The sequence below is a fragment of the Platalea leucorodia genome (assembly GCF_965183815.1).
Source record: "Platalea leucorodia genome assembly, chromosome: 6".
In the NCBI taxonomy this organism is placed as follows: Eukaryota; Metazoa; Chordata; class Aves; order Pelecaniformes; family Threskiornithidae; genus Platalea; species Platalea leucorodia.
The window spans coordinates 47,114,747-47,135,467 of record NC_138828.1 but is presented as its reverse complement, the minus strand read 5'-3'; the positions used below and the strand labels follow the sequence as shown (position 1 = coordinate 47,135,467).

The 20,721-nt window shown below is 39.0% G+C and overlaps 2 protein-coding genes across 5 annotated transcripts in view; one reads left to right on the top strand and one right to left on the bottom strand.

Moving 5' to 3' along the window:
- Window positions 1-3,132: 3,132 nt before the first annotated feature.
- On the bottom strand, window positions 3,133-11,172 carry SPCS3 (signal peptidase complex subunit 3). The gene is made up of 5 exons (XM_082315629.1): window positions 10,903-11,172; window positions 8,316-8,389; window positions 5,542-5,618; window positions 3,987-4,102; window positions 3,133-3,485 (listed from the first exon to the last, which is right to left on the bottom strand). The coding sequence occupies exons 1-5, from the start codon at window positions 11,043-11,045 to the stop codon at window positions 3,353-3,355; spliced, it is 543 nt and encodes a 180-aa protein (XP_082171755.1). The 5' UTR covers window positions 11,046-11,172; the 3' UTR covers window positions 3,133-3,352.
- ASB5 (ankyrin repeat and SOCS box containing 5) overlaps window positions 10,591-20,721 on the top strand; it is a 41,471-nt gene continuing 31,340 nt past the window's right edge. For 2 of the 4 annotated variants that reach the window (XM_082315626.1, XM_082315623.1), the window contains exons 1-3: window positions 10,892-10,977; window positions 13,820-13,930; window positions 14,404-14,582. The gene's annotated coding sequence lies outside the window, so the exon portion shown is untranslated. Of the gene's footprint in view, window positions 10,978-12,350; window positions 12,418-13,819; window positions 13,931-14,403; window positions 14,583-20,721 lie in introns of those variants that run through there. The other 2 variants (XM_082315624.1, XM_082315625.1) reach the window with 2 other exon arrangements.

Here is a 20,721-nt window from a genome sequence, read left to right as displayed (position 1 = left end):
CTTGCAAATAGTTATTTTCTATGTATTTTCTGACACAAATTTGGAGTAAGATTGCGCCTCCACTACCTGAATTTTCAGTCTAAATAGCTTTCATTTTACAGAACTGTTCCTGCAAAACCTCTCTTGAAATAATTTTCAGAAGAATAACATTTTCAAAATTTGTAATCCAAAAATAATGCAGGAACTCTACTTCAATCTGGCTGTTAAGAAATATAATAGCTGGCTTTAATTTTGTTGTTCGGAAGAAACTTATTAAAAGAATAAACAACCAACAGTTAGAAGCAATTTATTTTCTCACTGTCTTTCTATTTTCATTATCTATAGTGCCAATCCATAAATAAGACTGTATGCGCAGGGGAGCAGAGCTGTAAATACCGATCTTTAAAAGTTATTTTCCTTTCCTGCATAGGGCTTTCCGTGTCATGCTGTGTGTTCTCAACAGTAAATGGAAACCCAGGCTACGTTAGAAGTTTGCATTTTTTAGTCCTTAGAAAAGAACTCCTGTCTCCAGAACCTCAATAAATTGCCACCTGAAATGCATCAGAAGCGCTTTCAGTTCAAATTTCCTACAAAAGGGTTTCAAGCCTTTTCCTATTAAGTAAACCAGTTGCCTGGGAATACATCTTTTGTACACATCACTACATAAAACATCATTATTTAGTTAGTAGCACATCTAAGAGAACAATCAGCTGTCAGCAATAATACTACCTCTTTTTATAAGATGTATCAGAAGAGACAAGAGGAAGTAAATGCCATTTGTCTCCATAAGAGCATTCTTTTTATAAATGGTTTAAGAATTGTCACAACAGGGTCATTTTACTTTTTGAAAGGCTTTAAAGAGACCAACTGAGCAATTTATCTCCTTGTTCCCTGAATCAAGAGAACAGAGAGCATCCCGTTCTGCTGGGTGGCTGAGAAGGGAAGAGCAAGCTGTTACAGTATCATTTAAGTGCTCATCTATGCTGGCCTTTCCCTCAGGATAAAACCAAGTTCTTCTCCCTAAGGACTTGAGCATAAACTCAGTGATGGTTTCTTCTTCATGCTAAAATGCTTACTTCAAACATCACTTCTCTTCACTGGGAAAGCCTAGAAAAGCTTCAAGCATGGTGTTTGAAGCTACAATTTTAGCATCTTAAAATTCTGCTACTATCTGCTGGGAGGAATTTTGGAGGAAAGAAGGTAGGTTTATCTCTGATTTTTTTGACAGCGGATCCTTGTGTTTGTAGTTAAAGCATCTCTTTCATAGGCAGCCTTCATACTCATTGGAAGAGTACTGCCAAAGGAATACAGGGAAGTGGTTGAATGCCAAGCCACAAGAAATAAGTTTCAGTAAACATTTCAGGAATATAATTTATGAATAAACCAACCACTTACTTGGCAATTAACAAAACAACTCCACAACTTTGCTCAATTATCTCTAAAAAAATTATTTTTTTTGTTTTCCTTCTGTATGACAGTATTAAGTTCTCTAGAACAGTTGGTTTAGAGCAATATATGCATTTGATATCAAAGCACAGAAAAAATAGGATGTATTTCAGTGTGCTGATTATGCTAATCTGTAGAAAACAGCACAAATTCTGAGAACTGAAAATCATGTAAAGATGCTGCACACAAATGAAAAAATGTCCTAAAATATTCCTGTGAAAATAGTTTTTTAGTTTTCACTCTTAATTTTGTTTGTAAAAAGACAAAGCACTTTTTGGAAATTTTTTCAACACCTCTTTGACTGATATACCAACACGGAGAATGTACTAAATAGTCACTTAGGGATAATTAACAAATATTAAAGATCCCTTTTTAAAAGCAAGTTGGCTTCCTCAAAATCCATCTGCCCCCGCAGCAAAGGGGGAGGCGCTGCTCCAATCTTTTGCATCTCTTCCTCTGAAAAGTTTTGTCACACTGCAATTCTCATCATTTTTCCTATTATTTCTTCTGATTTGCAGTATTAAAAAACTCATAGTTTTAGTTTCAGACTATGTTTGCTCTTTTTGAAAGTCCCCAGCACATTCAGAACATTCCATGTCTGGCAATAAATTACCTTCTACCGTACTTGATTTGAATATATATGTGCACATTAAGAACTACGTCAGGAAGGCGATAATGGCAAGTGCTCCTCCTTGTGGATACATGATGAGGAAAAAACACTAGTCAATCAGTGTAAACCATCATTATTGCCAAGAGGCAATCCTGATACCCTGTTTCTTCCTTCTGTCCTCCCAGGTACGACAAGCATTTGCAGCTGCAGCTGAGGAGGAGGACACAAAGAGCAGGATGTGCAGCCACAGCGAAGCCGCTTCTTCCGCAGAGGTGCTGACCGAAACTGCTACACACTGTTTGCTACCTTTCCTGGCTGATGCAAATCAGGAGGACTTGCAGGTAGACTCCTATCCATATTCAAGCCGGTAAATCTGTCTAAATTTCTCTGTGTTCCCATGGGAAATCCCCTTATTTCTTAAATGCTTTCCCAGACTGTTTTGGAGAACATGTGTCCCATTCCTTGCTATGGAAGGGCCCCTCTAATATTAGTTGTCCCAGCCTGCCCCGGAACAAGTGTGTTTATTCTTCCTGCTGAGCAGATCCCAATAAAAATCAAGTGGTTGCTTTGTAGACAGTCTTTCTTTAGATAAAGCTTTTGCTTTTCTTCCTGACTTACGCTTAATACACTGAAAAAATTTCTTTTTATTCTTCCAGTGAGCTGCATTATAAGCAGTTATTAAAATGTTTTATAATACAGAATTGCATGTGGGCTACATCAATGGCACTCAAAACAAGATCTGCAGGCTGACTGGCAGATAATGAACTATCAGTTTTCAGAGTAGCTTTTGGCAGTCCTAGAAAGGACCAAGCTTACCTTACTGTAACATGCTAAGTATGCATTTAGCAAAACGCTGTAAAACAGAATAGCCATTTCCTTCAGGCACTCACAGAAACTGACTCCAGAAGGTGTATTTGAGTTCTACACAGGTTAAATAACTATCACAGTACCTCAAAAAAAAAAAAAAACAAAAAACAGTAAGACTATCTTCTGGTTTAAAAATGTTTATTTAAAAGAAAAGGAGATCTATAACCAGATGGTCAGGAGAAAGAAAAAAAAAAAAAATAAAAATTCCTCAGTTCACCTCCCCCCCCCCAAACCATTACTCTGCAATTTACCTTTCCCTTAAGTTTCAGCTTCAATGTTTTATTTTAAAAAAACCCCTGAACTTTCATTTCCTTTTCCTATGCTGTTAGACCTGAGGAAATTAAGTACCTTTCACAGAAGGGTTGCATGGGATCTGAGAAGAAACCGCGATAAAATTTATTCACAATATACAAGTATAAAAATATCTTGCTTAGGATTCAGTATCATAATTTAATAACTCTTTGTTGTTTCATAGGTATCTGGGAAAGGTACAGACACATGTCCTGATCCTGTTACAAGAGGTAGAATGCCAGCATTTGGTACAACGTTCCAGGAGAGAGTCAAAGTGACGTTCCTGTTTCCCCTGCAAAAGCAACAAAGACTATCAGCACAAACACTCAAGTTAACCAGTTTTATTAATAATTACTAATATTAAATAAATTAGGATAAAAATGGTTTTCCTGATCCAGAAACAATGGGCTTTTTAATTTTATCAAGTTACTTCATGAAGTATTACCTAGTTTCCAGGTAAGACTTTTTTTTTTTTTTTTTTACTGTTACCTAACTCCTTTGGAGTTGAGTACGTTACAGAACCAATTCTACACAGACAAGAATATTGGAAGCAGAAACCCAGAAGCCTAGTGCTCATATTAGCAGTGCATCTTCTAGTCTACAGAAGAAAACAGGATACCTTGTATCCCAAGGTCATCATCTAACAATCAAACCACAAAGATGCAACAGACTGACACAGTATCAGATAGAATATAGGTACCTTACCACAGCAATAAAACCACATATAAAATGCGAAGTATGCAAGTAAATCAAGACACCATGAATAATAATAATAAAAAAAGGATTTACTTACTTGAGACCATTTCCATCATCAAAAAAAAAGTACTTTGACTTCATGTCTTTTAAGAACAGCCTTGGGTTATCACCTCTCAACATGATCTTGTCCCAAAGGACCACTTGGTTTAGAGCCTAAAAATACAATTATAATTAAGTCAGCAAGGTACCTTACAAGATCATATTCAGTCACTGGAATTTCATAGCATTATTAATCTAAAAACCCTGAAGTTGAAGTACATGTTTGCAATCCATAACTAATTTGACAAAAGAAGGCTTGGTGTGTGTGGGCCACTGAAGTGTGGCACAGAATACATGGAAACAACAAAGAACGGCTCAATAAAACATGAGAAAGCCATTTAAATAAGTCACAAGCTTTCAAAGACTTACAAAGTATGATGGGTTTTCCTTTTGAATTGCAAAGGTAAGTCATTTTTAAAGCAGTATTTAGACTTCATTTCAAATAAAGGACTTAAATTGAGCTATCATGACACTGCCTAGGTATTTAACATTTTTCCAATTTTAATGGAAAAAAATCTCTACTTGAATTGCAAGGATAACTCCAAGAATTTTATGAACAATTCAAAAGATGGATCCCAAATTCTTAAAAGAACAGTATAAAGTTTCAAACATTTAAGCAGTTAGGTGCTGAACAGTCTTTAGTACCTTATAGAAAAACTTAGAAAAAAATATTTCTCAATATTTGTGAAAACAAGTGATTTATGTGAAAAAAAAATCTAAAAGATGAAATGAGACAATAAAGTCCCAGACCCTAATAAAGAACCCTAAAAAGTATTTTAGTACAAACACAATATCCACCAGCATGTATAAAATAACTAAGGTACTTTAAAAAACAAAGAAAGAAAAGTAGGGAGATAGTTTTGCGCAGCAAGTTAAGAAAAAAAACTCAGCCTTCACTATCTCCTTGCAATGTGACCACAGTAGTTTAAACTAGAATTCAGTAGTACCATGGCAGCATGGTGTTTTGTTAAAATAATTTTTCCATAGGCTGTTCCACACAGCTCCTATCAGATCACTGAAAAAAGCCTTCAGCTATCCAACGTGAAATATCAATAGCAACCAATTTAAAGGATGCAGCAGAGCCAATTATTTTGAGAAGTATGACAAGATAACATAAATGTATTATGGGGCTACAGTAACTGGTACGGGCAAACACTTCTGTGAACTATGAAGAAAAGACCCACCACACCTGGCCAGACCAAAGGCCACTATATCTTGTTTCTAACAGCAGTCAACTGCAGAACGTTAGGGAAAAGTAAAATGGACAGAGCAAATAAGTGAGAAAACTCATTTACAGTCCACTCTCATAACTGAACAAGGCATGTGTTACTTTTTTCCTACTTCGCTGGGCACATACCAGGTTAGGTTTCATGAAGGAACTTCCCACCCTGAAGTTAAACTGTCAAGAAAATAACAGTCACGAAGGCCAGTAAAAACAGTCCAAGCTAGTAGGAAATGCTCGTGCCTTAACTCTTCCCAACAGAACTTTAGAATGTTAAAAATAGCCACAGTACAAAATGGGTAATTGCTTCAACTTTCTTTTTCATACTTACATTGTTTTTCGTTGAATATTCTGCAGACAAATATAGAAACAATTGTTTAACATTCCAGTCAAATATACTCTGCAGATGTATGTGAGTTAAGAAAAATACCATATTGTACTTACATAACCTTGGTTTATTTTTACTAGATCTAAATAGACTATAATAATTACAGTGGGTTCTTACCTTTCAACATACCTCATCTTATTTATACATCAGAGCACTTCCAGGAGTTCTAACACATATTTTAATCGTATTAAAGCAACAGGGTTTTGGTTGGGCTTTTTTTACTATTTATGAAATCTAACAGCTATTTCCTCCAATGATTTAAGAGTTCTATGTTTGACACTGCAAGCTAGTAACCATAATCCACTGCTAGACAATCTATTCCAAAACCTTAAACATAAAAGGCAAGATAGAATTCTTCAGTAAATATCTTCAAAGCGATTATTTATACTATCAAAGAACCCTCATATCCAACTGTGGATTGAGATACAATAGCATTAAACAATATATAAATACAAAATTGGTGGAGTGTAGAGAGTTCAAAGAGCCTGTAATAGCCACAATAGAGAAGTTAGTAGATGGGAAGTATTTCATATTGGAAGGGACACCAGAAATTAGCAAACTTAATTACCTACTTACTACAAAGTCAGCTTATTAGACTGGAACAAAACCCTGCTCAAATTTTTGATCAACAGTAAAGAACTGCCATTTGAGACTGTCAGTATAATAAAGCTGATACTCTAAATACTTGTCTCTTTATTCAGCAATAAAATGCACCATGTGTAACTGCTAAGGGAAAGACCTTTTAACACACAATAAAGATTAGCTTTCTATTTCCCAGTCCTCTTTTTTCATTTTATTTGCCACTATCTCAAAGAATAAATTAAACAGATTCCCCAACCAGCCTCAAAATCTGTTCTATTTTGTTCCACTCATCCCAACACTGAATCATGTGTTTTTAAGCTGCTAATTCAAAAGGCAAGTAAGGAAGGAATTAAATAATTAACGGCTGTTGCTGCAAGAATAGCTGGAGCTATTTTACTTGAACATTTTTCATCATCTAACTCAAAACAAGAAACAAGATTCTGAAGATCTCCTTTGTAGGATTTCTGAACGCTTGCTAAAGTTAGCCACGAATTCAGTAAGCTAAAGAGTTTGTGAAAACTGCCTCCTCTCCTCCCCTCTCCTTTCCCTAGTTTCTAACTGTCGTTTTAATTAATTCTTCCTAACAACTCATTTCCATTAAGAGAGCCCATGTACCAGTATCTCTTTATAAATTTTGTCCAAAACAACCTACCAGAAAGTTGTATTTTACAACTCTACACACCGCAAGGTTTATTTATACCAGGCATGAAAGATCAAGTCAGAGTTTTTATAATAAAAAAAATTTTAAAACTACTGCTACTATTAAAAGTCACTAAAACATGGAATCTTTATGCCTACATACTGCAGACTAATTCTTGCATAAGAATATTTCTTTTAGAGGTCCTGTCCTGCCTTGCTCTGCCTCCCCTTATATACACTGCATACAATTCAATTAATCTACTTTAGAATGTTTGTCTCTGGTTTTAATACGTATAAGCATTTCAGAGGTAAAACTCAGGCTTAAGAGTTCACTTCTCCTGCTTCCAGCTTATAAAAAAAAAAATCCCTCTTATTCCTGTGCAACACACACCTGCAAAAATCTGAGTAACCTGTTTTCCAGTGTTCACACGCATTCAAGATCTGTATTTTGTTTGGTTTGCTTACACAATGTAGTAGTTGCTTATACAATGTAGAATTCTCCAAAACAGGGAAACTGAAACACAGAGGTAATCAATGTCTTTCCTAACAGTGACAAAAAACAGCAGACGGAAAAATCCCAGGAATCTTAGCCCAGCTGCAAAGCAAGGCTTAGTGTAATCACCTGAGGTAAAGCATGCTCCCTCATATTTGGTACTGACTTCTGCAGAAAAACACAGAATTTTTTTTATATCAAGACCCTAAATCCTGATTGCCTTCTACTGTCGAAAAACCTACCCAAAACAAAACCAAACAAAAACACCCACCCACCACCCTCTTTCCCCAATAAAAAACAGACTAACAGGGAAGCAGAGAAATACAAAAGAAAAGTTGCAAAAAGCTAACAGCAACGAGAAAGAGGCCAAAAAGCAATGTGGTAAATTTTGTAGTACCTCATATGCTTCCCAGTGAATTTCATACTATTCAATGTCAAAGATTTGACAGTTTAACATCTAAGCAAGTAAAGGATTACACTGTCTTTCTATTTTTAAAGGAAGACAGGTACTTGTGTGCAACTATTACAGGGCCAGAACTTTGAAAGCCTCACAACAAAAACAGTTTGAAAGGTGCACTGGAGTTTCTAGATTCAGTATGACAGTCAAAACAGTGTGTTATACAAATCCTAGAATTAATTCACACCTCAAACCACCAACACAAACTTCACTTAACAGTAATACTGTCCAGATGTTAAACCGCACTTCCCATTATTAGATACAGTGAACTTCACTATAGAACCTGATTTTAAAAACAGGCCTTAAAAAAAAAAGACGAGATAAAACAACTTGCCCTGTGTCATCTACTGAAGACAGAACCGCTATTCCATTTCACTGCAATAGCTATATAAAATACTACTTTTCACTGCTTTAAATTTATATTTTAAGACAAATTGCTAGTTTTCCTCAAGTCCTGAGTATCTGAAGATTATAAAGTAACAAAAATAGATGTCAAGATGTTCTTATTTCAAAATGTTCGCAAACCGTTTTTTCCATTAAGGATATCTGCAGTAATGTCAAATGTGACGAATCCCAGATCACTTCTTTCTCTAGGTCCAGTGAAATCTTCTACATTTTTTCTAAGACAAAACAAAACACAAGATTATCCTTTCTCATTATTTCTCTTTCATGCGTTACATAAATTATTATTGTTATTACGTATTTCCCTCATCCATTTTCTGTACTTTCTTTTAAATACTTTTGGCTAAACTATAATCAACATTACTAAGTAAAATCTGCCTTCCAGAAATTATGGAGCCCCAGTTTTGAATGCCAGGCCTTGTCAATACAGTATTTTAAGTTAGACAAATAGCCTATAGACTTTTTCCTGTTAACAAAAATCTGTTTCTATCTACCTAAACTGCACTACATTTCATTTCAGTAAAATATGTGTTAGCCATCCCCAAATATATAAAGCTGATTGGAACACCGGCAGCATAGCTGTCTGCTAGCAACCATTTTCAATATTATTCCTCAGCTTTCCATAGAAAAAAGCCTCTAGTGCTCAATCTCATAGAAGACACTCGAATCATTCTGACAAAACAGAGTTTATGTTTGTAGCTCACACAACTTACAAGATTTCTCTCTGGAATGTATTTAAGAAGCAGTATAAAGGAATTGCTTATTTTCTTCTACATTATGGAAAATCATATCGTTTTGGAAGACTTTATTACAAATCCACATTTGGAGGAATATCTGACATTGCCACACTAAACCACGTTAGTAAAAGAAACTGGAAAATAACAGAGACACAGCAGATATTTTCATATGAATTCACAAAGCTTATCAATTTACCAAACTTACCCTCTACAAAGAGGAATACCACAAACAGGTTGACAATCAGCTATAAACCTTAATTCCTGATGTAACAAAAATTTTATGAATTATGAACTTCTTAGTTACATTTATTCCAGTTTGAAATTTAGTCCATTAAAATATCATTTCATTAAAACTAAGCTTAGTAATCTCAAGCAAAAGTTTACCAGCAGAAGAAACACTTTTGTAGACAGTAGTTAAGAAAAACACCAACAAAACTTCTCAGCTTAAGCCTTGCTACGAATTTCCATCCCTTTGCAAAAAGCAACATCTTTTTAAGTAGTAACCCTTATCAAGCACTTGACTTCATTTCTGAATCGCTGTCAATCTGGTGGAGTAACGGTCCTTAAGCCTGGGGTGTGCAGAACTTCTCAGAAGTTCAAGAAAAGCAACTAATGTATAACGCCTCTCATTAACATCAGAGCTGTGCATCTTGGAAGGGACTGGCACGGCACTATAAATTTCATCCAAACTAGGCATTAATATGCTACCTCATATATGTCAAGCTCATCAGAACACTCAAAAATATGTTTTTATGCTGGTTTTCTGCTGTTCACAATCCTCAATCTGGCACAAGTACGGGGTTTATTTTCCTGAGATATTAAACCAATCCAAAAGGCGATGGCAGTTCCCCCTCCTTATTTGCATCCACCTCCCCTTTCAAACCCTGCTGCTAGCTGTCCACTCCTGCCACGTACCTCGGGTGGTCCAAAGCTCCATGAGCTGCTTTAGCTCACTAACTTGGCCAAAACCGAACTAAACAAACTCATTAGTCGAGTTAAAACAGCTCAGTACCCTGGGAGCCCCATTCGCCTGTGCAGCTCTGGTAAAGGACCATGTGGCCAGAAGCAGCAGCAAAGACCTCCACTTCTTGGTGGCAGTAGCAGCGGCTCAACTGCTCGTGAAACAACAGCCCTCCACATCATACGCACTTAACTTGATGTAAGTTTCCTGTGACAAAGTTTGCCTTTCAAAAAAAAAAAAAAAAAAAAAAAAGTAAAAAAGGTTCCCCTGGCACAAGTTTGCATTGGCATATTGTGCCATGTGGGCAACACCCTTTTGATGTGGCATTATGTATTCTACACCTGGTGCATTTCCCAGGAAGATAAGCCATCCCAGTCAGTCCACTCTCAAAGAGCTCGCAAAAAAGAAAATACGTGACCAGTGGAAAAATATAAAGGAACTGCTAATTAAAAAAGAGGTGCTAGGGAGACAAACCGCACGTTCATTGCGCCCTCAAAGCTGTCAAAAGCAGCTCGCTCGACCCCCCTGTAAGGCACCACCCCCTTACAGAGAGCGCGACTGCGGCCCGCAGGCAAGCACGCCTCAAGGCGGCGGCCCCCCTCGCACCTCCGCAGGTCAGCGCGCTGACCAGCCGCGAAACGCCCAAGGCGGGCGGCGCCGCCCCAGCTCCCGCCCGGCCGGGGCGTGAGGCGGCGGAGCGCCGTCGTGGGGCTCCCTCATTGGCCCAGGCGGGGAGCGAGGGAGCGGGCAGGAAGCGGAGACCTCGGCGGCCCCGGCCGTGCAGCCGGCCGAACGGCGGCGGCCAGGAGCTCCCGCGGCCGCGGGCCTCCGCTCGCGTCTGCGCCCTCCCGCAGCCCGGCGTTAACGTCCCCTCCGGCGCCCTGGCCGTTACTCGCCCCGCAGCGGCTCCTCGGCGGGCAGCCGGGGAAGAGCCAGCTCCCAGGCAAACCCTTCCCCTCCCCAGCGGGCAGCCGCCGCCCGGCCCGGCCCGGCCCTCCTCCGCCACTCCCTTCCCTCTCCCGCCCGCACTCACAGAGTGACCCGGGACACGGCGATGCTGACGGGCACGCTCCGCTCCTTGAAGGCGGTGGTGATGAAGCAGCCGAAGGTGAGCGCCGCCATCACGCTCAAAGAAAAGGCGAAGAGCGAGTTGGCCCGGGACAGCACCGTGTTCATCTCCCCGCTCGTCCCGGCCGCCGCGCCGCGCAGGCTCCCAGGCTCCAGCCGCTGCTCGGAGGAGGGGGCGGCTCCGGCGGGCCCGGCGGCGCTGGGACGCGGCAGGAAGCGGGCGGGCGGCGGCGGCTTCGCTGGGGCCGCGGAGAAGGCGGCGCGCGCGCGGCCGGCGGGGAGGGGCGTGGCCCCGCCCCGGCTGGGCGGGCTCTTCGGCGAGGCCACGCCCCTCCCGCAACGGCGCCTGCGCCGGCAGCGGCGGCGGTCCCTTGCCGCTTCCGCCAGCCGTTGGGCCGCGACATGGCGGCGCGGGCCGGAGTTGGCAGCCCGCCCGCTTCCCGGCAGTTCCTCTGTCGCCCCCCCGTGTCTGCTCTTACCGGCTAGCCGTTAGTTTTGCGCCGCGATGCCGTTTGAGACCCGCACCCTCTCGGGCAGCTCTCAAGCTTGGGAGTTTGGAGAAAGAAACGCGTTGTGCCCTTTGGCTGTCGCGTACCCAAGGCGACTGGCTTCCGTAAAAGAGCCTGCGCAGCGTGTCTGCGTCGGTCAGGTTTATAGAAAAAAAAAAAAAAAAAAAAGTACCTGAAGGCAAGACGTCCCCGCAGGGCTGTGCCCTGTTCAGCTGTGGGTGGTTTATTTCCCTTCGGCGAGCAGGGGCCGCGGCGCGGGGGGAAGGTCCCGGGCGCTCACCCGCCGCCGGCGCCCCTCGGAGCAGCCCATGGTGGAGGCGCATTTGCGTCCCCTGGGGTGGTCCCCGATGGAGGGCTGCTTGGGGCTGCTGTTGGGAGCTCTCACCGCTAACCCTAGCAGTAGATATTCTTGTCCTGGTTCCTTCATAACTTTGGGGAAAAAAAAGCTTGTTAGGTGTTGGAGCGTTTTTTGTCAATTAATTGTTTGCCACCTGCTATGTTTCTAAGGCATTCGTTTTTAGAGGGAAGTTGGTATTTGTAGCTGTGGTGGATTTTTACATTTATGTAATAAAATGTAAATAACATTTGAGGTGAAGACTTGTTTTTTCATTTGATGTCTGTAGCTTGCTTTCACTGCTATTGTGCCGTGCCATTCACTACCTTGTTTCCTATAGGATGTTGCTGTTCCTCTCCACTTTGTTACATACATATTCAGTATATAAATCATCTTGTTTAGAAATCTCATTTGGTAGCTGGGCATGTCATTGGGATCCTTTTTCTTTACCAGATGGCTCTGTGATCCCACAGCGTTTGCAGGATAAGGCAGTCTTTCACCTTAATCTTCCAAGTTGGTTGAAACTTCACTTCAAATCAGTGCTAGCAAAGCTTAGCTTATGTAGTGAGGTGGTTTCTAACTCCTCTTCCTGGGCCCTTCCTTGGCACCCGTTCCTGCTCCCTGGACCTGCAACATTGTAAGTCTGAGAACTGCGGGGAGAGAAAGCCTGTACAATGGTGTGGTGGGGTTTTTTTCCCCATATTTCACTGTATTAAGTACACCAGGCCTGATTAACACAAATTTCTCGGAGCGGACAACAGGTGTCAGCAGTGGTTCAGTGATACTTAATTTCCTCTTCCCAGCCCTAAGATTCCAATGCTGTAAATAGGAGGAGTAGGAACAGGAGCTCAGATACAGGGGTCTAAAAAGGTGGAAGGCCTCATGGTGACTGAAGGGATAGGGAGAAGAAGGTGTGGACTGTCAGGCCGTTCTGAAATACATATGTTCTGTAATGATGGTGCTGTTTCTTTTCCTCCCCTGTAACTGAGAGTCAGGTCTGTGATTCAGGGAAGAAAAATCTTTGCAGGTAAAGGTAGGGAATGGAAGAGGAAAAAGATTGTGCTAATACTCTGTGTTTCCACCCAGCTTGACTATCTACAGCACATCTCTGTTTAGCACTATTATTAAATGTAGGATGTGAAGGTACCTATGGGGATGTTCCTTGTAGTTGGGAACCTCTGTTTCACTCTACTGTTGAATTCTATGTGTCTGTGCATTTGCCATAATGAAATCGGTCGCAGGCCCAAAGAGGGTAGGCTCTTTAGCAGTATTCTGATGATAAACTTTTTGCTGGTTTGCATTTGGTAATTCTCGGCCTTCCCGATATTGCAGAAGAGTTCCAGAAACACAGAAAGTTTCTTGTGTAAAGGTTTTTGTCGGTTTGTTATTATTTTATGTTTTGGTTTGCTATTCAAAACATTAATTGTTGTGAGGTAAAGGTTTTTGATTTATGGTCTGGAACATAGTGTTACTGAAACCTTGGATAACTTACTGAAAAGTGGGTACTTTTCCCCAAAATATCTGAAGACTTAGAAGTAACAAGGAAACTTTTACTGCAAACTGGGGAACCTAAACATTTCAGAAGTTGTGAAATCTCTACTATAATCAAAAAGATAGTTCAAAATGTGAACGCTATTCTTTTCTTGTATCTACAAACAAAAGGCTCAATTACCTTTGCTCTTGCTTTTAGTTCTTATAGTTTCTATTTAGAGTTTTTCATTAGATATTAAACAACTCTGCTGTTGGGGAAAAATTAAGTAACTAAGGCAGAACTTATAGGAGTAAAGTAGTAACATTTCCAAACCAGCAGTCAAGTGTCTGAAGAAGACCAAAATCAAAAGGTTTGCCCAAATTCATGTTAGCATGTGTTTTTAAGACAAATGAATAAATATGGCTGTTGCTCATGTAGTTTTGGATTTATTTTAGTAGAACCCTTAAATAAATGTCTCCTAAAAGCACAGTATGCAGGGGAAGACAGATGGTGTACTTTATTCAAGGACTGATCCATTACTGTTTCAGAACAAAGAAACCTTTTGCAGGTTTTTAATGACTGAAATCTTGCAAAATCAAACGAGGAAAAAAATTTTGAAATGAAGGTGGCAGTTGTGAAGGAAGAAGGGAAGAGGACTATTTACAATAGCTGTTTGCTGGTAAGTTCCAAATTGTTCTGTCAGAAATATAAAATCTGTTCTTTTTGTAAAGAACAGCGGCATAATATTAATATCAGAAGTCACTCTCAGCTAAATAAATTGTGTTAGTGTGAATGGATCAAATACTATAATTATGAAAACAAATTTATAGACTCTTGGGGAGGCAGAAAAGTTTGGGAGATGATTTCCAAGATGCAGTGGTGTAAAGTATTCAGTATGCCTGAGCAGTGTACTCAGGTACAGACCAGCAGAGCACCTAAGGCATGGCAGTGCTCAGGCTGGTTCTTACTTCAAGAAATTTCGTAATTTTTCGTTACAAACTAGTTGAACAAAATGCAGAGGTGGGATTGGGAGCAGGTCTGAAACATAGAATTCTCCCTTCTTCTCCCATCCTTCCTCAGAATTATCCAACTTTGGAATTGTGTTCTTATGCACTCTTTGATCTATTAATCATGTGGTGTTCTTTTTTATAGTGTTAGCACTTCAACGGGATCAATCCCAGTCAACAGCTGATGATTAGTCTTCTGACAGAGAGTGGCTTGCTTTCTTCCGTTGAGATGTTTCTACTCTGATGTTCAAGTTAGTGAGTGCTTCCTTTAATCATCTATAAACAAAATGGCAAGTGTTGACATTGACATCAACAGAGATTGCTGTGAGTTCTTTGTTTTTCTGCTGAAGTAAGATTGGTTCTAACGTGGCACACATAGATAAGAGCTTTGAGGTGGCTGACAGTTTGGCGTGTATGGTTTATGAATTCCAGGTGAAGGGGAGGTGTTAACTTCAGACCAGGTAGTAACAACTTCGGCCTTCTTGGGGCTTGAGTTTCTAACTAATTTTACAGGTGAAAGTGGAGGTGCCTGTGGCATCTTTGGCACCTTGCTAGTTAGATGAGGATGGCATAGATAACTTTTTTTGGTCTAGGGCCACGTATATGCTTCCTAAATTTTACCATAAGTATCTAAATGCTTTATTAAATTCGTCTTTTATTAATTATTGAAATGTTAACTCTTTAAGAGACAGTAGCAACACACAGCCTCTTAGGCAGCTCTGGGTATGCAGATGAAGATTAAAATAAATGTGGCCATGAGCAACCTGGGGAATTTTTGTCTCTATTGCAATAGCCCCCTTTCAGTTAGTGCCTCTTCTGGGTGTGCCATTTTTACCACTGGTGTGGAAAGGCTGTGGCCAAGAGAAGTAGTCTTTCTGGACTGCAATGAAGGGTTTTTGTTTCTAACCTTCTTCTCACCTCCATTTTTTTGCTTTGGATCTACAAAGTGTGGCGAATAAGAAGATAAGCAAACAGAAATTTTCACTTGCCTCTGTATTCTTATTGCTAGTCTTCCAGCAAGAAAATCTCAGGGAATTTTAAATTTCTGATTTCAGAGTGAACTTGATATTTTATAACACTGTCTCATTTGGCAGCATAAGAATGCTTCATCGGAGACGGAACCAAATATTCTTGGCTCCAAAACCAACTCTTATAAGTTTTGGAGCCCAACACAGTTAATTTTTGGCTCCTGGAAGATTTGCTATTGCCTGTTCCATGGCATATGAAGCCATGTTAGGTAAAGCCCTCTCATACATCACTGATTCAGCTGAAGCTTTCACGCTTGATTGTGCTTTGCATTCTGTGGCAAGAAGCCTGTGTGCTGCTGATCCACCTCACTCTAGTTTTACCTCATCCCTAAGTCAGTTACAAGTTCTTCATCACAAGGTATTTTTATGTCACTTGTAAAAGCACCAAGCAGAGACTGTCATGCCTCGGCTTGAGGAAAAGAATGTTTTGCCAGCTCTGTCATGATGATATCACTTAACTGATACCAATTTTAGTAGATGGAAAAAACCTTTCTGATATGAACACCAGCCATGGGAGTCAGCGTATAGTGACATATGCTTGCAGAATAATCTTTTAACTCTCATCCCTGCCAAGTCATGAAATTGAATTTGTAATTTCCTTTTATTAATACCATTCATAGACACCAGAATATATGTTAAACAGAAAGGAGACAAATGAAACCACTTTTACTTAGTCTAGAAGACAACCTCACAAAAGTTCGAAGAAAATGGGTATAAAGTTAAAGTAAACAAATGATTTCACTGTTTTTAGAAACAGTTTGTAATGAAGAAAAAAAAATCAGTTAAACAATTAAAGAAAAATTAAAAGAGACTATAATGTAGAATAAAATTAACAACTTTGAAAGGAATTCAAGTTGGTGACAGAAAACATTTACAACTCAGAGATGATATTTTGAGCAAACTTTTCACTTTAGAATAATTCATAATTGTCTCATCTTGGTGACATAATTTAAAGGTCTTACAGATAAGTAACTAAAAAATTACTATAGATCCAAACCAGTTACATATGTCCAGATAGTATTAATTCAAACAGCTGAAGAGGTCTGTCTGGTTTTCAAAGTGGCAGAGAGGCATTAGTTACAGGTGCAAATCTGGTCTTTTGAAAACTGTCAGTTGAAACAGAAAATTTCTGTCAAGTTCATTTCTCATGTACTAACTGTATATGTGATGAAAACCAAATCCTCACAACATGGCTGTTCTGGGATTTTAATGTTACAGATTTATTTATTTATTTACTTAGAGATAGCTGCTTAATAAGAATAGGTGACATTTTGCCATTCATGAAAGAAAAGATTAACTGTAAAGACTGCAAAAATACCAGGTTCAGTTACATGAATTTAGATTAATAGGATGGTTGCACTGCCTACTAGAGAAATGGCAAAGTTAGTTCTGTCAAGCTAGTTCAAATATCAAAAGCATAGTAGCTGTAGTACCACATACCTAAGGAAGAGGATGAGTTAGTTGCTGAAGAAGGAATCTGTGAAGCTCTATAGACATGCGGTTGGTGATGAAAACATCTGTTTGGACCCAAGAAAGGAACTACACAAAGGGAAAGAGATGCAAAATGAGGAGTCTCTTCAAAGTTTCACTGATAGAGCCATATCAGTACGTTGAGCCACCAAGAATTAGAGCTAAATATCCTTATTAAGAGGCAGCTTGTATGTGCATTTTGACATTACTCTCCCTTCATAGTTTGCTACTGCTTTTTAACAGGAGGTTACTATCTGTAGCAGAATGGGTGGTAGGGGGTGTGAGTGTTTTTTTTTTTCAGTGTGAAGTCCAAAAGGTTAGTTTAAACTCATCAACAGTTTAAATTGCCAGATTTTGAACTGAAGTGACTGAATGCCAATACACATTCCTTCCTGTTGATTTCCAGGAAGGGAGAAAGAGGGGCAGGAATCTTTAGCTGAGGAATGGAATGGGCAGCTGGAGGTGATAACTTTTTAAACTCCTGGGGAGCAAGTTTGGCTAGAGTTTGTCTCTCCGCAGTCTGTGTGAGCCTGCTGTCTGACATGTTTCTGGTTTTAGTAATGTCTCCAAGTACACACATGACTTATTTTAGAATCTTCTATAATACTCTTAATAATTGGGTTGTGTTAGGTGTCCAAAGAGGACTGCAACAAATACTGTAGGACAAACTTACTATGTTTCTTAGCAGAACTCAGATTGAATTTACTTATAAGCAGGTCAGTTATACCTGCTTCCCTTCTGTATAGAACTTTACTGTCAGTGATTAGGTGGACTGGGTAAGCAGATCAAGCATGCTTATATGATAATGTTGCTGATAGCAGGGATTGTTTGATATTAGACTTGTAGTTGAAGTGGAATCTATCACCATTGTGAGAAGCAGCTATCCAGGGGGTGTATAACAAAGTGATACAGCTTTAAAATTTCTGTGCATTCTTTCGAAGAACTGAGAAAGTTAGAAAACTGGAATTTCATAATTGCTTATGTATCTGAGTTACTTTTTGTGTTTTTAAATACATGTGATATAGAGAGTGTTTGTTATATCTAGAGATACTGATTGATATTTAAATCCTTGACCAGTAATTCCATCCTCTAGAAATCCAGATATGCAAGTCTGTATGTTAGAACTATTTTCTAAGATAGGAGCAGTATTTTCCACAGACAGGAAAGGTAAAACACCTGAATAAAACCAATATAAATTAATTAAAAGTTAGCAGTAGAATAAGCAAACTTTTCATGCTGTTACAAATGAAAGGTTGCATCATTCATGTACCAGAAGAACTTGATTTGTATAGAACCTAAACTGTATCAGAGCACTGATTTTAATACATAGTGGAGGAAAAAAAAAAAGTACTACCGTATCCATGCAAAGGCATGAATTTGGACTTTTTGGAGCAGCTTGTGAACTGATGGAAATAGTGTGCTACACCAAAATATAGGGAGAAACTATTTATGTAACAAAACTTGTATGATAAATTTTTGTGCGTTAAAATTTTTAAATGAACTGGTGTGTTTCGTGGTCTTATGAGAGAAGAGGAATAGTGTCTAACTACATAGGCGTTAGTAGAATGAGTGCCAAAAGTCAGAGCATGACTGCTAAGAGGAGGAGGGTAACATGTTTTACGACACTTATTCTGATTTTCCCCTGTTATGACACTTAAGATGTCATTGTAATGCATTTTGAAAGAGATTTTTGGTTAAAGTCTTTAGTTGGGTGATCAGGAGAGTAGCATGAATTATGAGAACTGCAGAAATCTGAACGAAACATAACTTTGGATGTCAGTTATAACTTCACGCTGCATTGTTTGTGTAGATTCTGGATAGACGTGGCATTCAGGTACTTCAGGAAGAAAGGCTGTAAAAAGGAGATGTAGGCCTTTCATTTGTTTTACAGTGTTGTGTTTGCTTCAGTTGGCAACGCAACTCTCAAGCTTTTGTCTCATCTTTAAAAAAACATTTTCACTTTCAGACATTTAGATGCATCTCCAAAATACTGACGAAAACTGTTAAGACTACCTGTAACAGAATTTTGTGCCATAAGTATAATTACTCTTCTACAGCCTATGTTAATCTAATTTAAGTATATTACTTTAAAAGATTTAATTACAAGTAAGTATATTTTCCAGAACTAAAGACACAGTATATGCTATAAAGAAATCGTGTTTCTAAGGGGTTTACAGTCTTTATTATTAAAAAATGCCTTCAAAGACTAAATATTATATCAATTGTGTTATTTTTCTTGTGTATCTTGCCTTACTGAAAATTAAGCATGCCAGTCTCCTAAAGTGTTGAGAAAAAATTGCCAGAGTAAAATAAAAAGTTTATTAATGTGGTTATGTAATTAATCATAGAAGCTAGAGCATACTTTTTTCTAACACTTACTCACTTAGGCTGTGGGTAAATTGCGCTAGATTTCACAAACAGTTTGAATTAGCTTAAACAGGTGCCACTGCTGAATACGTTCTTTCTGCACTTGGCCACTACACAGTAAGGCACTAAAGGGCAGGCTGCTTTGTCTGAGCACTGGAGTTTGAAATTAAGCACTTTTGTAGTCATTATAAATGGCAATACTGCTATCTTGAATATACTGCTTATGTTCTTTGGAAATGATAACTGACCAAGCTACATTAAAAGGGAATTTAAGGCCATAAATTCCAGCATTTGAAGCTTTTTAAATGGTTTTAAAATTAACATAGTTAATTGCCAGAAATGGGGAAAGCATACCAGAGAAATGATTACATTGTTCTTGTTTTATCTGCTGGGAATATGCTAGTATGTCAAGCTAGGGGGATCCTCGTCTGTCACAATATTACCACGTTCTTAAAACAAAACAAAAATCCTAATATTGTTTATCTGCAGTGTAGCTTGGTGCTGTTTTGCTGTGTGCTATGATAAAACCCTAAATGGTATTAATTTTACATGGTATCCCTTTTGTAGCCATTAAGTGAATGAACAGTCAATATTTTATTTAGGTTTATTGTCCAAATTTTGTATTAAAAGAAAAATTATTAGATACCTAATTAGCTTCAGTATTGTTTTCACCGGAATATCTGAGTGTTTTGTTAACAGCAATGAAATCATCAGAATACTCCTCTTGAGCGGTCCTTTTAAACCCATCTTACAAGTGAGGAAATGAGGCAGAGAAATTTCATTCCCAAAAGTCAAAACTATACGGGAAATGTGAATGTCTAGATTAAGCCACTGCTTTTTTCAAGTGCTTTGATATTTTTATAACATTGTACGTTTGTTACATATTGCTGATGCATTTCTATTTGGAAGTTCTCAGTATTCTTCGCTGCTGCAAGACCAGACTCCAATCACTTCACATTGCCGTGCAATAGAAAACTTGGAACACTTACGTGACAGTTTTTTACACTCTTTCATGGCATCACATTGACTGTCAGATCCTTTATTTATTTACTTATGCTTCTACTTTCTGATTTCCATTATAACATCCGTAGCTTTCTGTTCCTGGTTCTCCCAGTCTGTATGGCTTTGCTCTCAGCTATTTTGTGTTCAAGCCTCAGTATTCACATTGTTGATTCTTCCAAAATGCCGTGTGAGCGTTAACATCTGAACAGCTGTTCTGTTTTCATGACTGGGTGCCTGGTAGCATGGGTTTGCCAACAAGCTGTAATGACAATTTCTGCAGAGCTTTAGTAGCCTTAGATTAGGATAAACCTGGTTGTTCTGTGCAGTTGGGAGAGTTTCCAGTTAAGCTGGCACATAGGAGTTATAGAGGTTTAAAAGAGAAGAAATATTCTTAGGAGAGTAATTTTGCCACCTTATTATGAGCATGTGTGAACTGAAATTCTCAAAACTCATAATTTCTTTCATTTTTATGTAGTTTATAGCTGAGGAGGGAAATTTTTGAAAGGACAGAAGACAAGCTTTGATACAGGAATAACCCTCCTGCTCAATTTTCATGTTGTTTCTAAAAACAGAAGTTTTACAGATTGATGAGGATT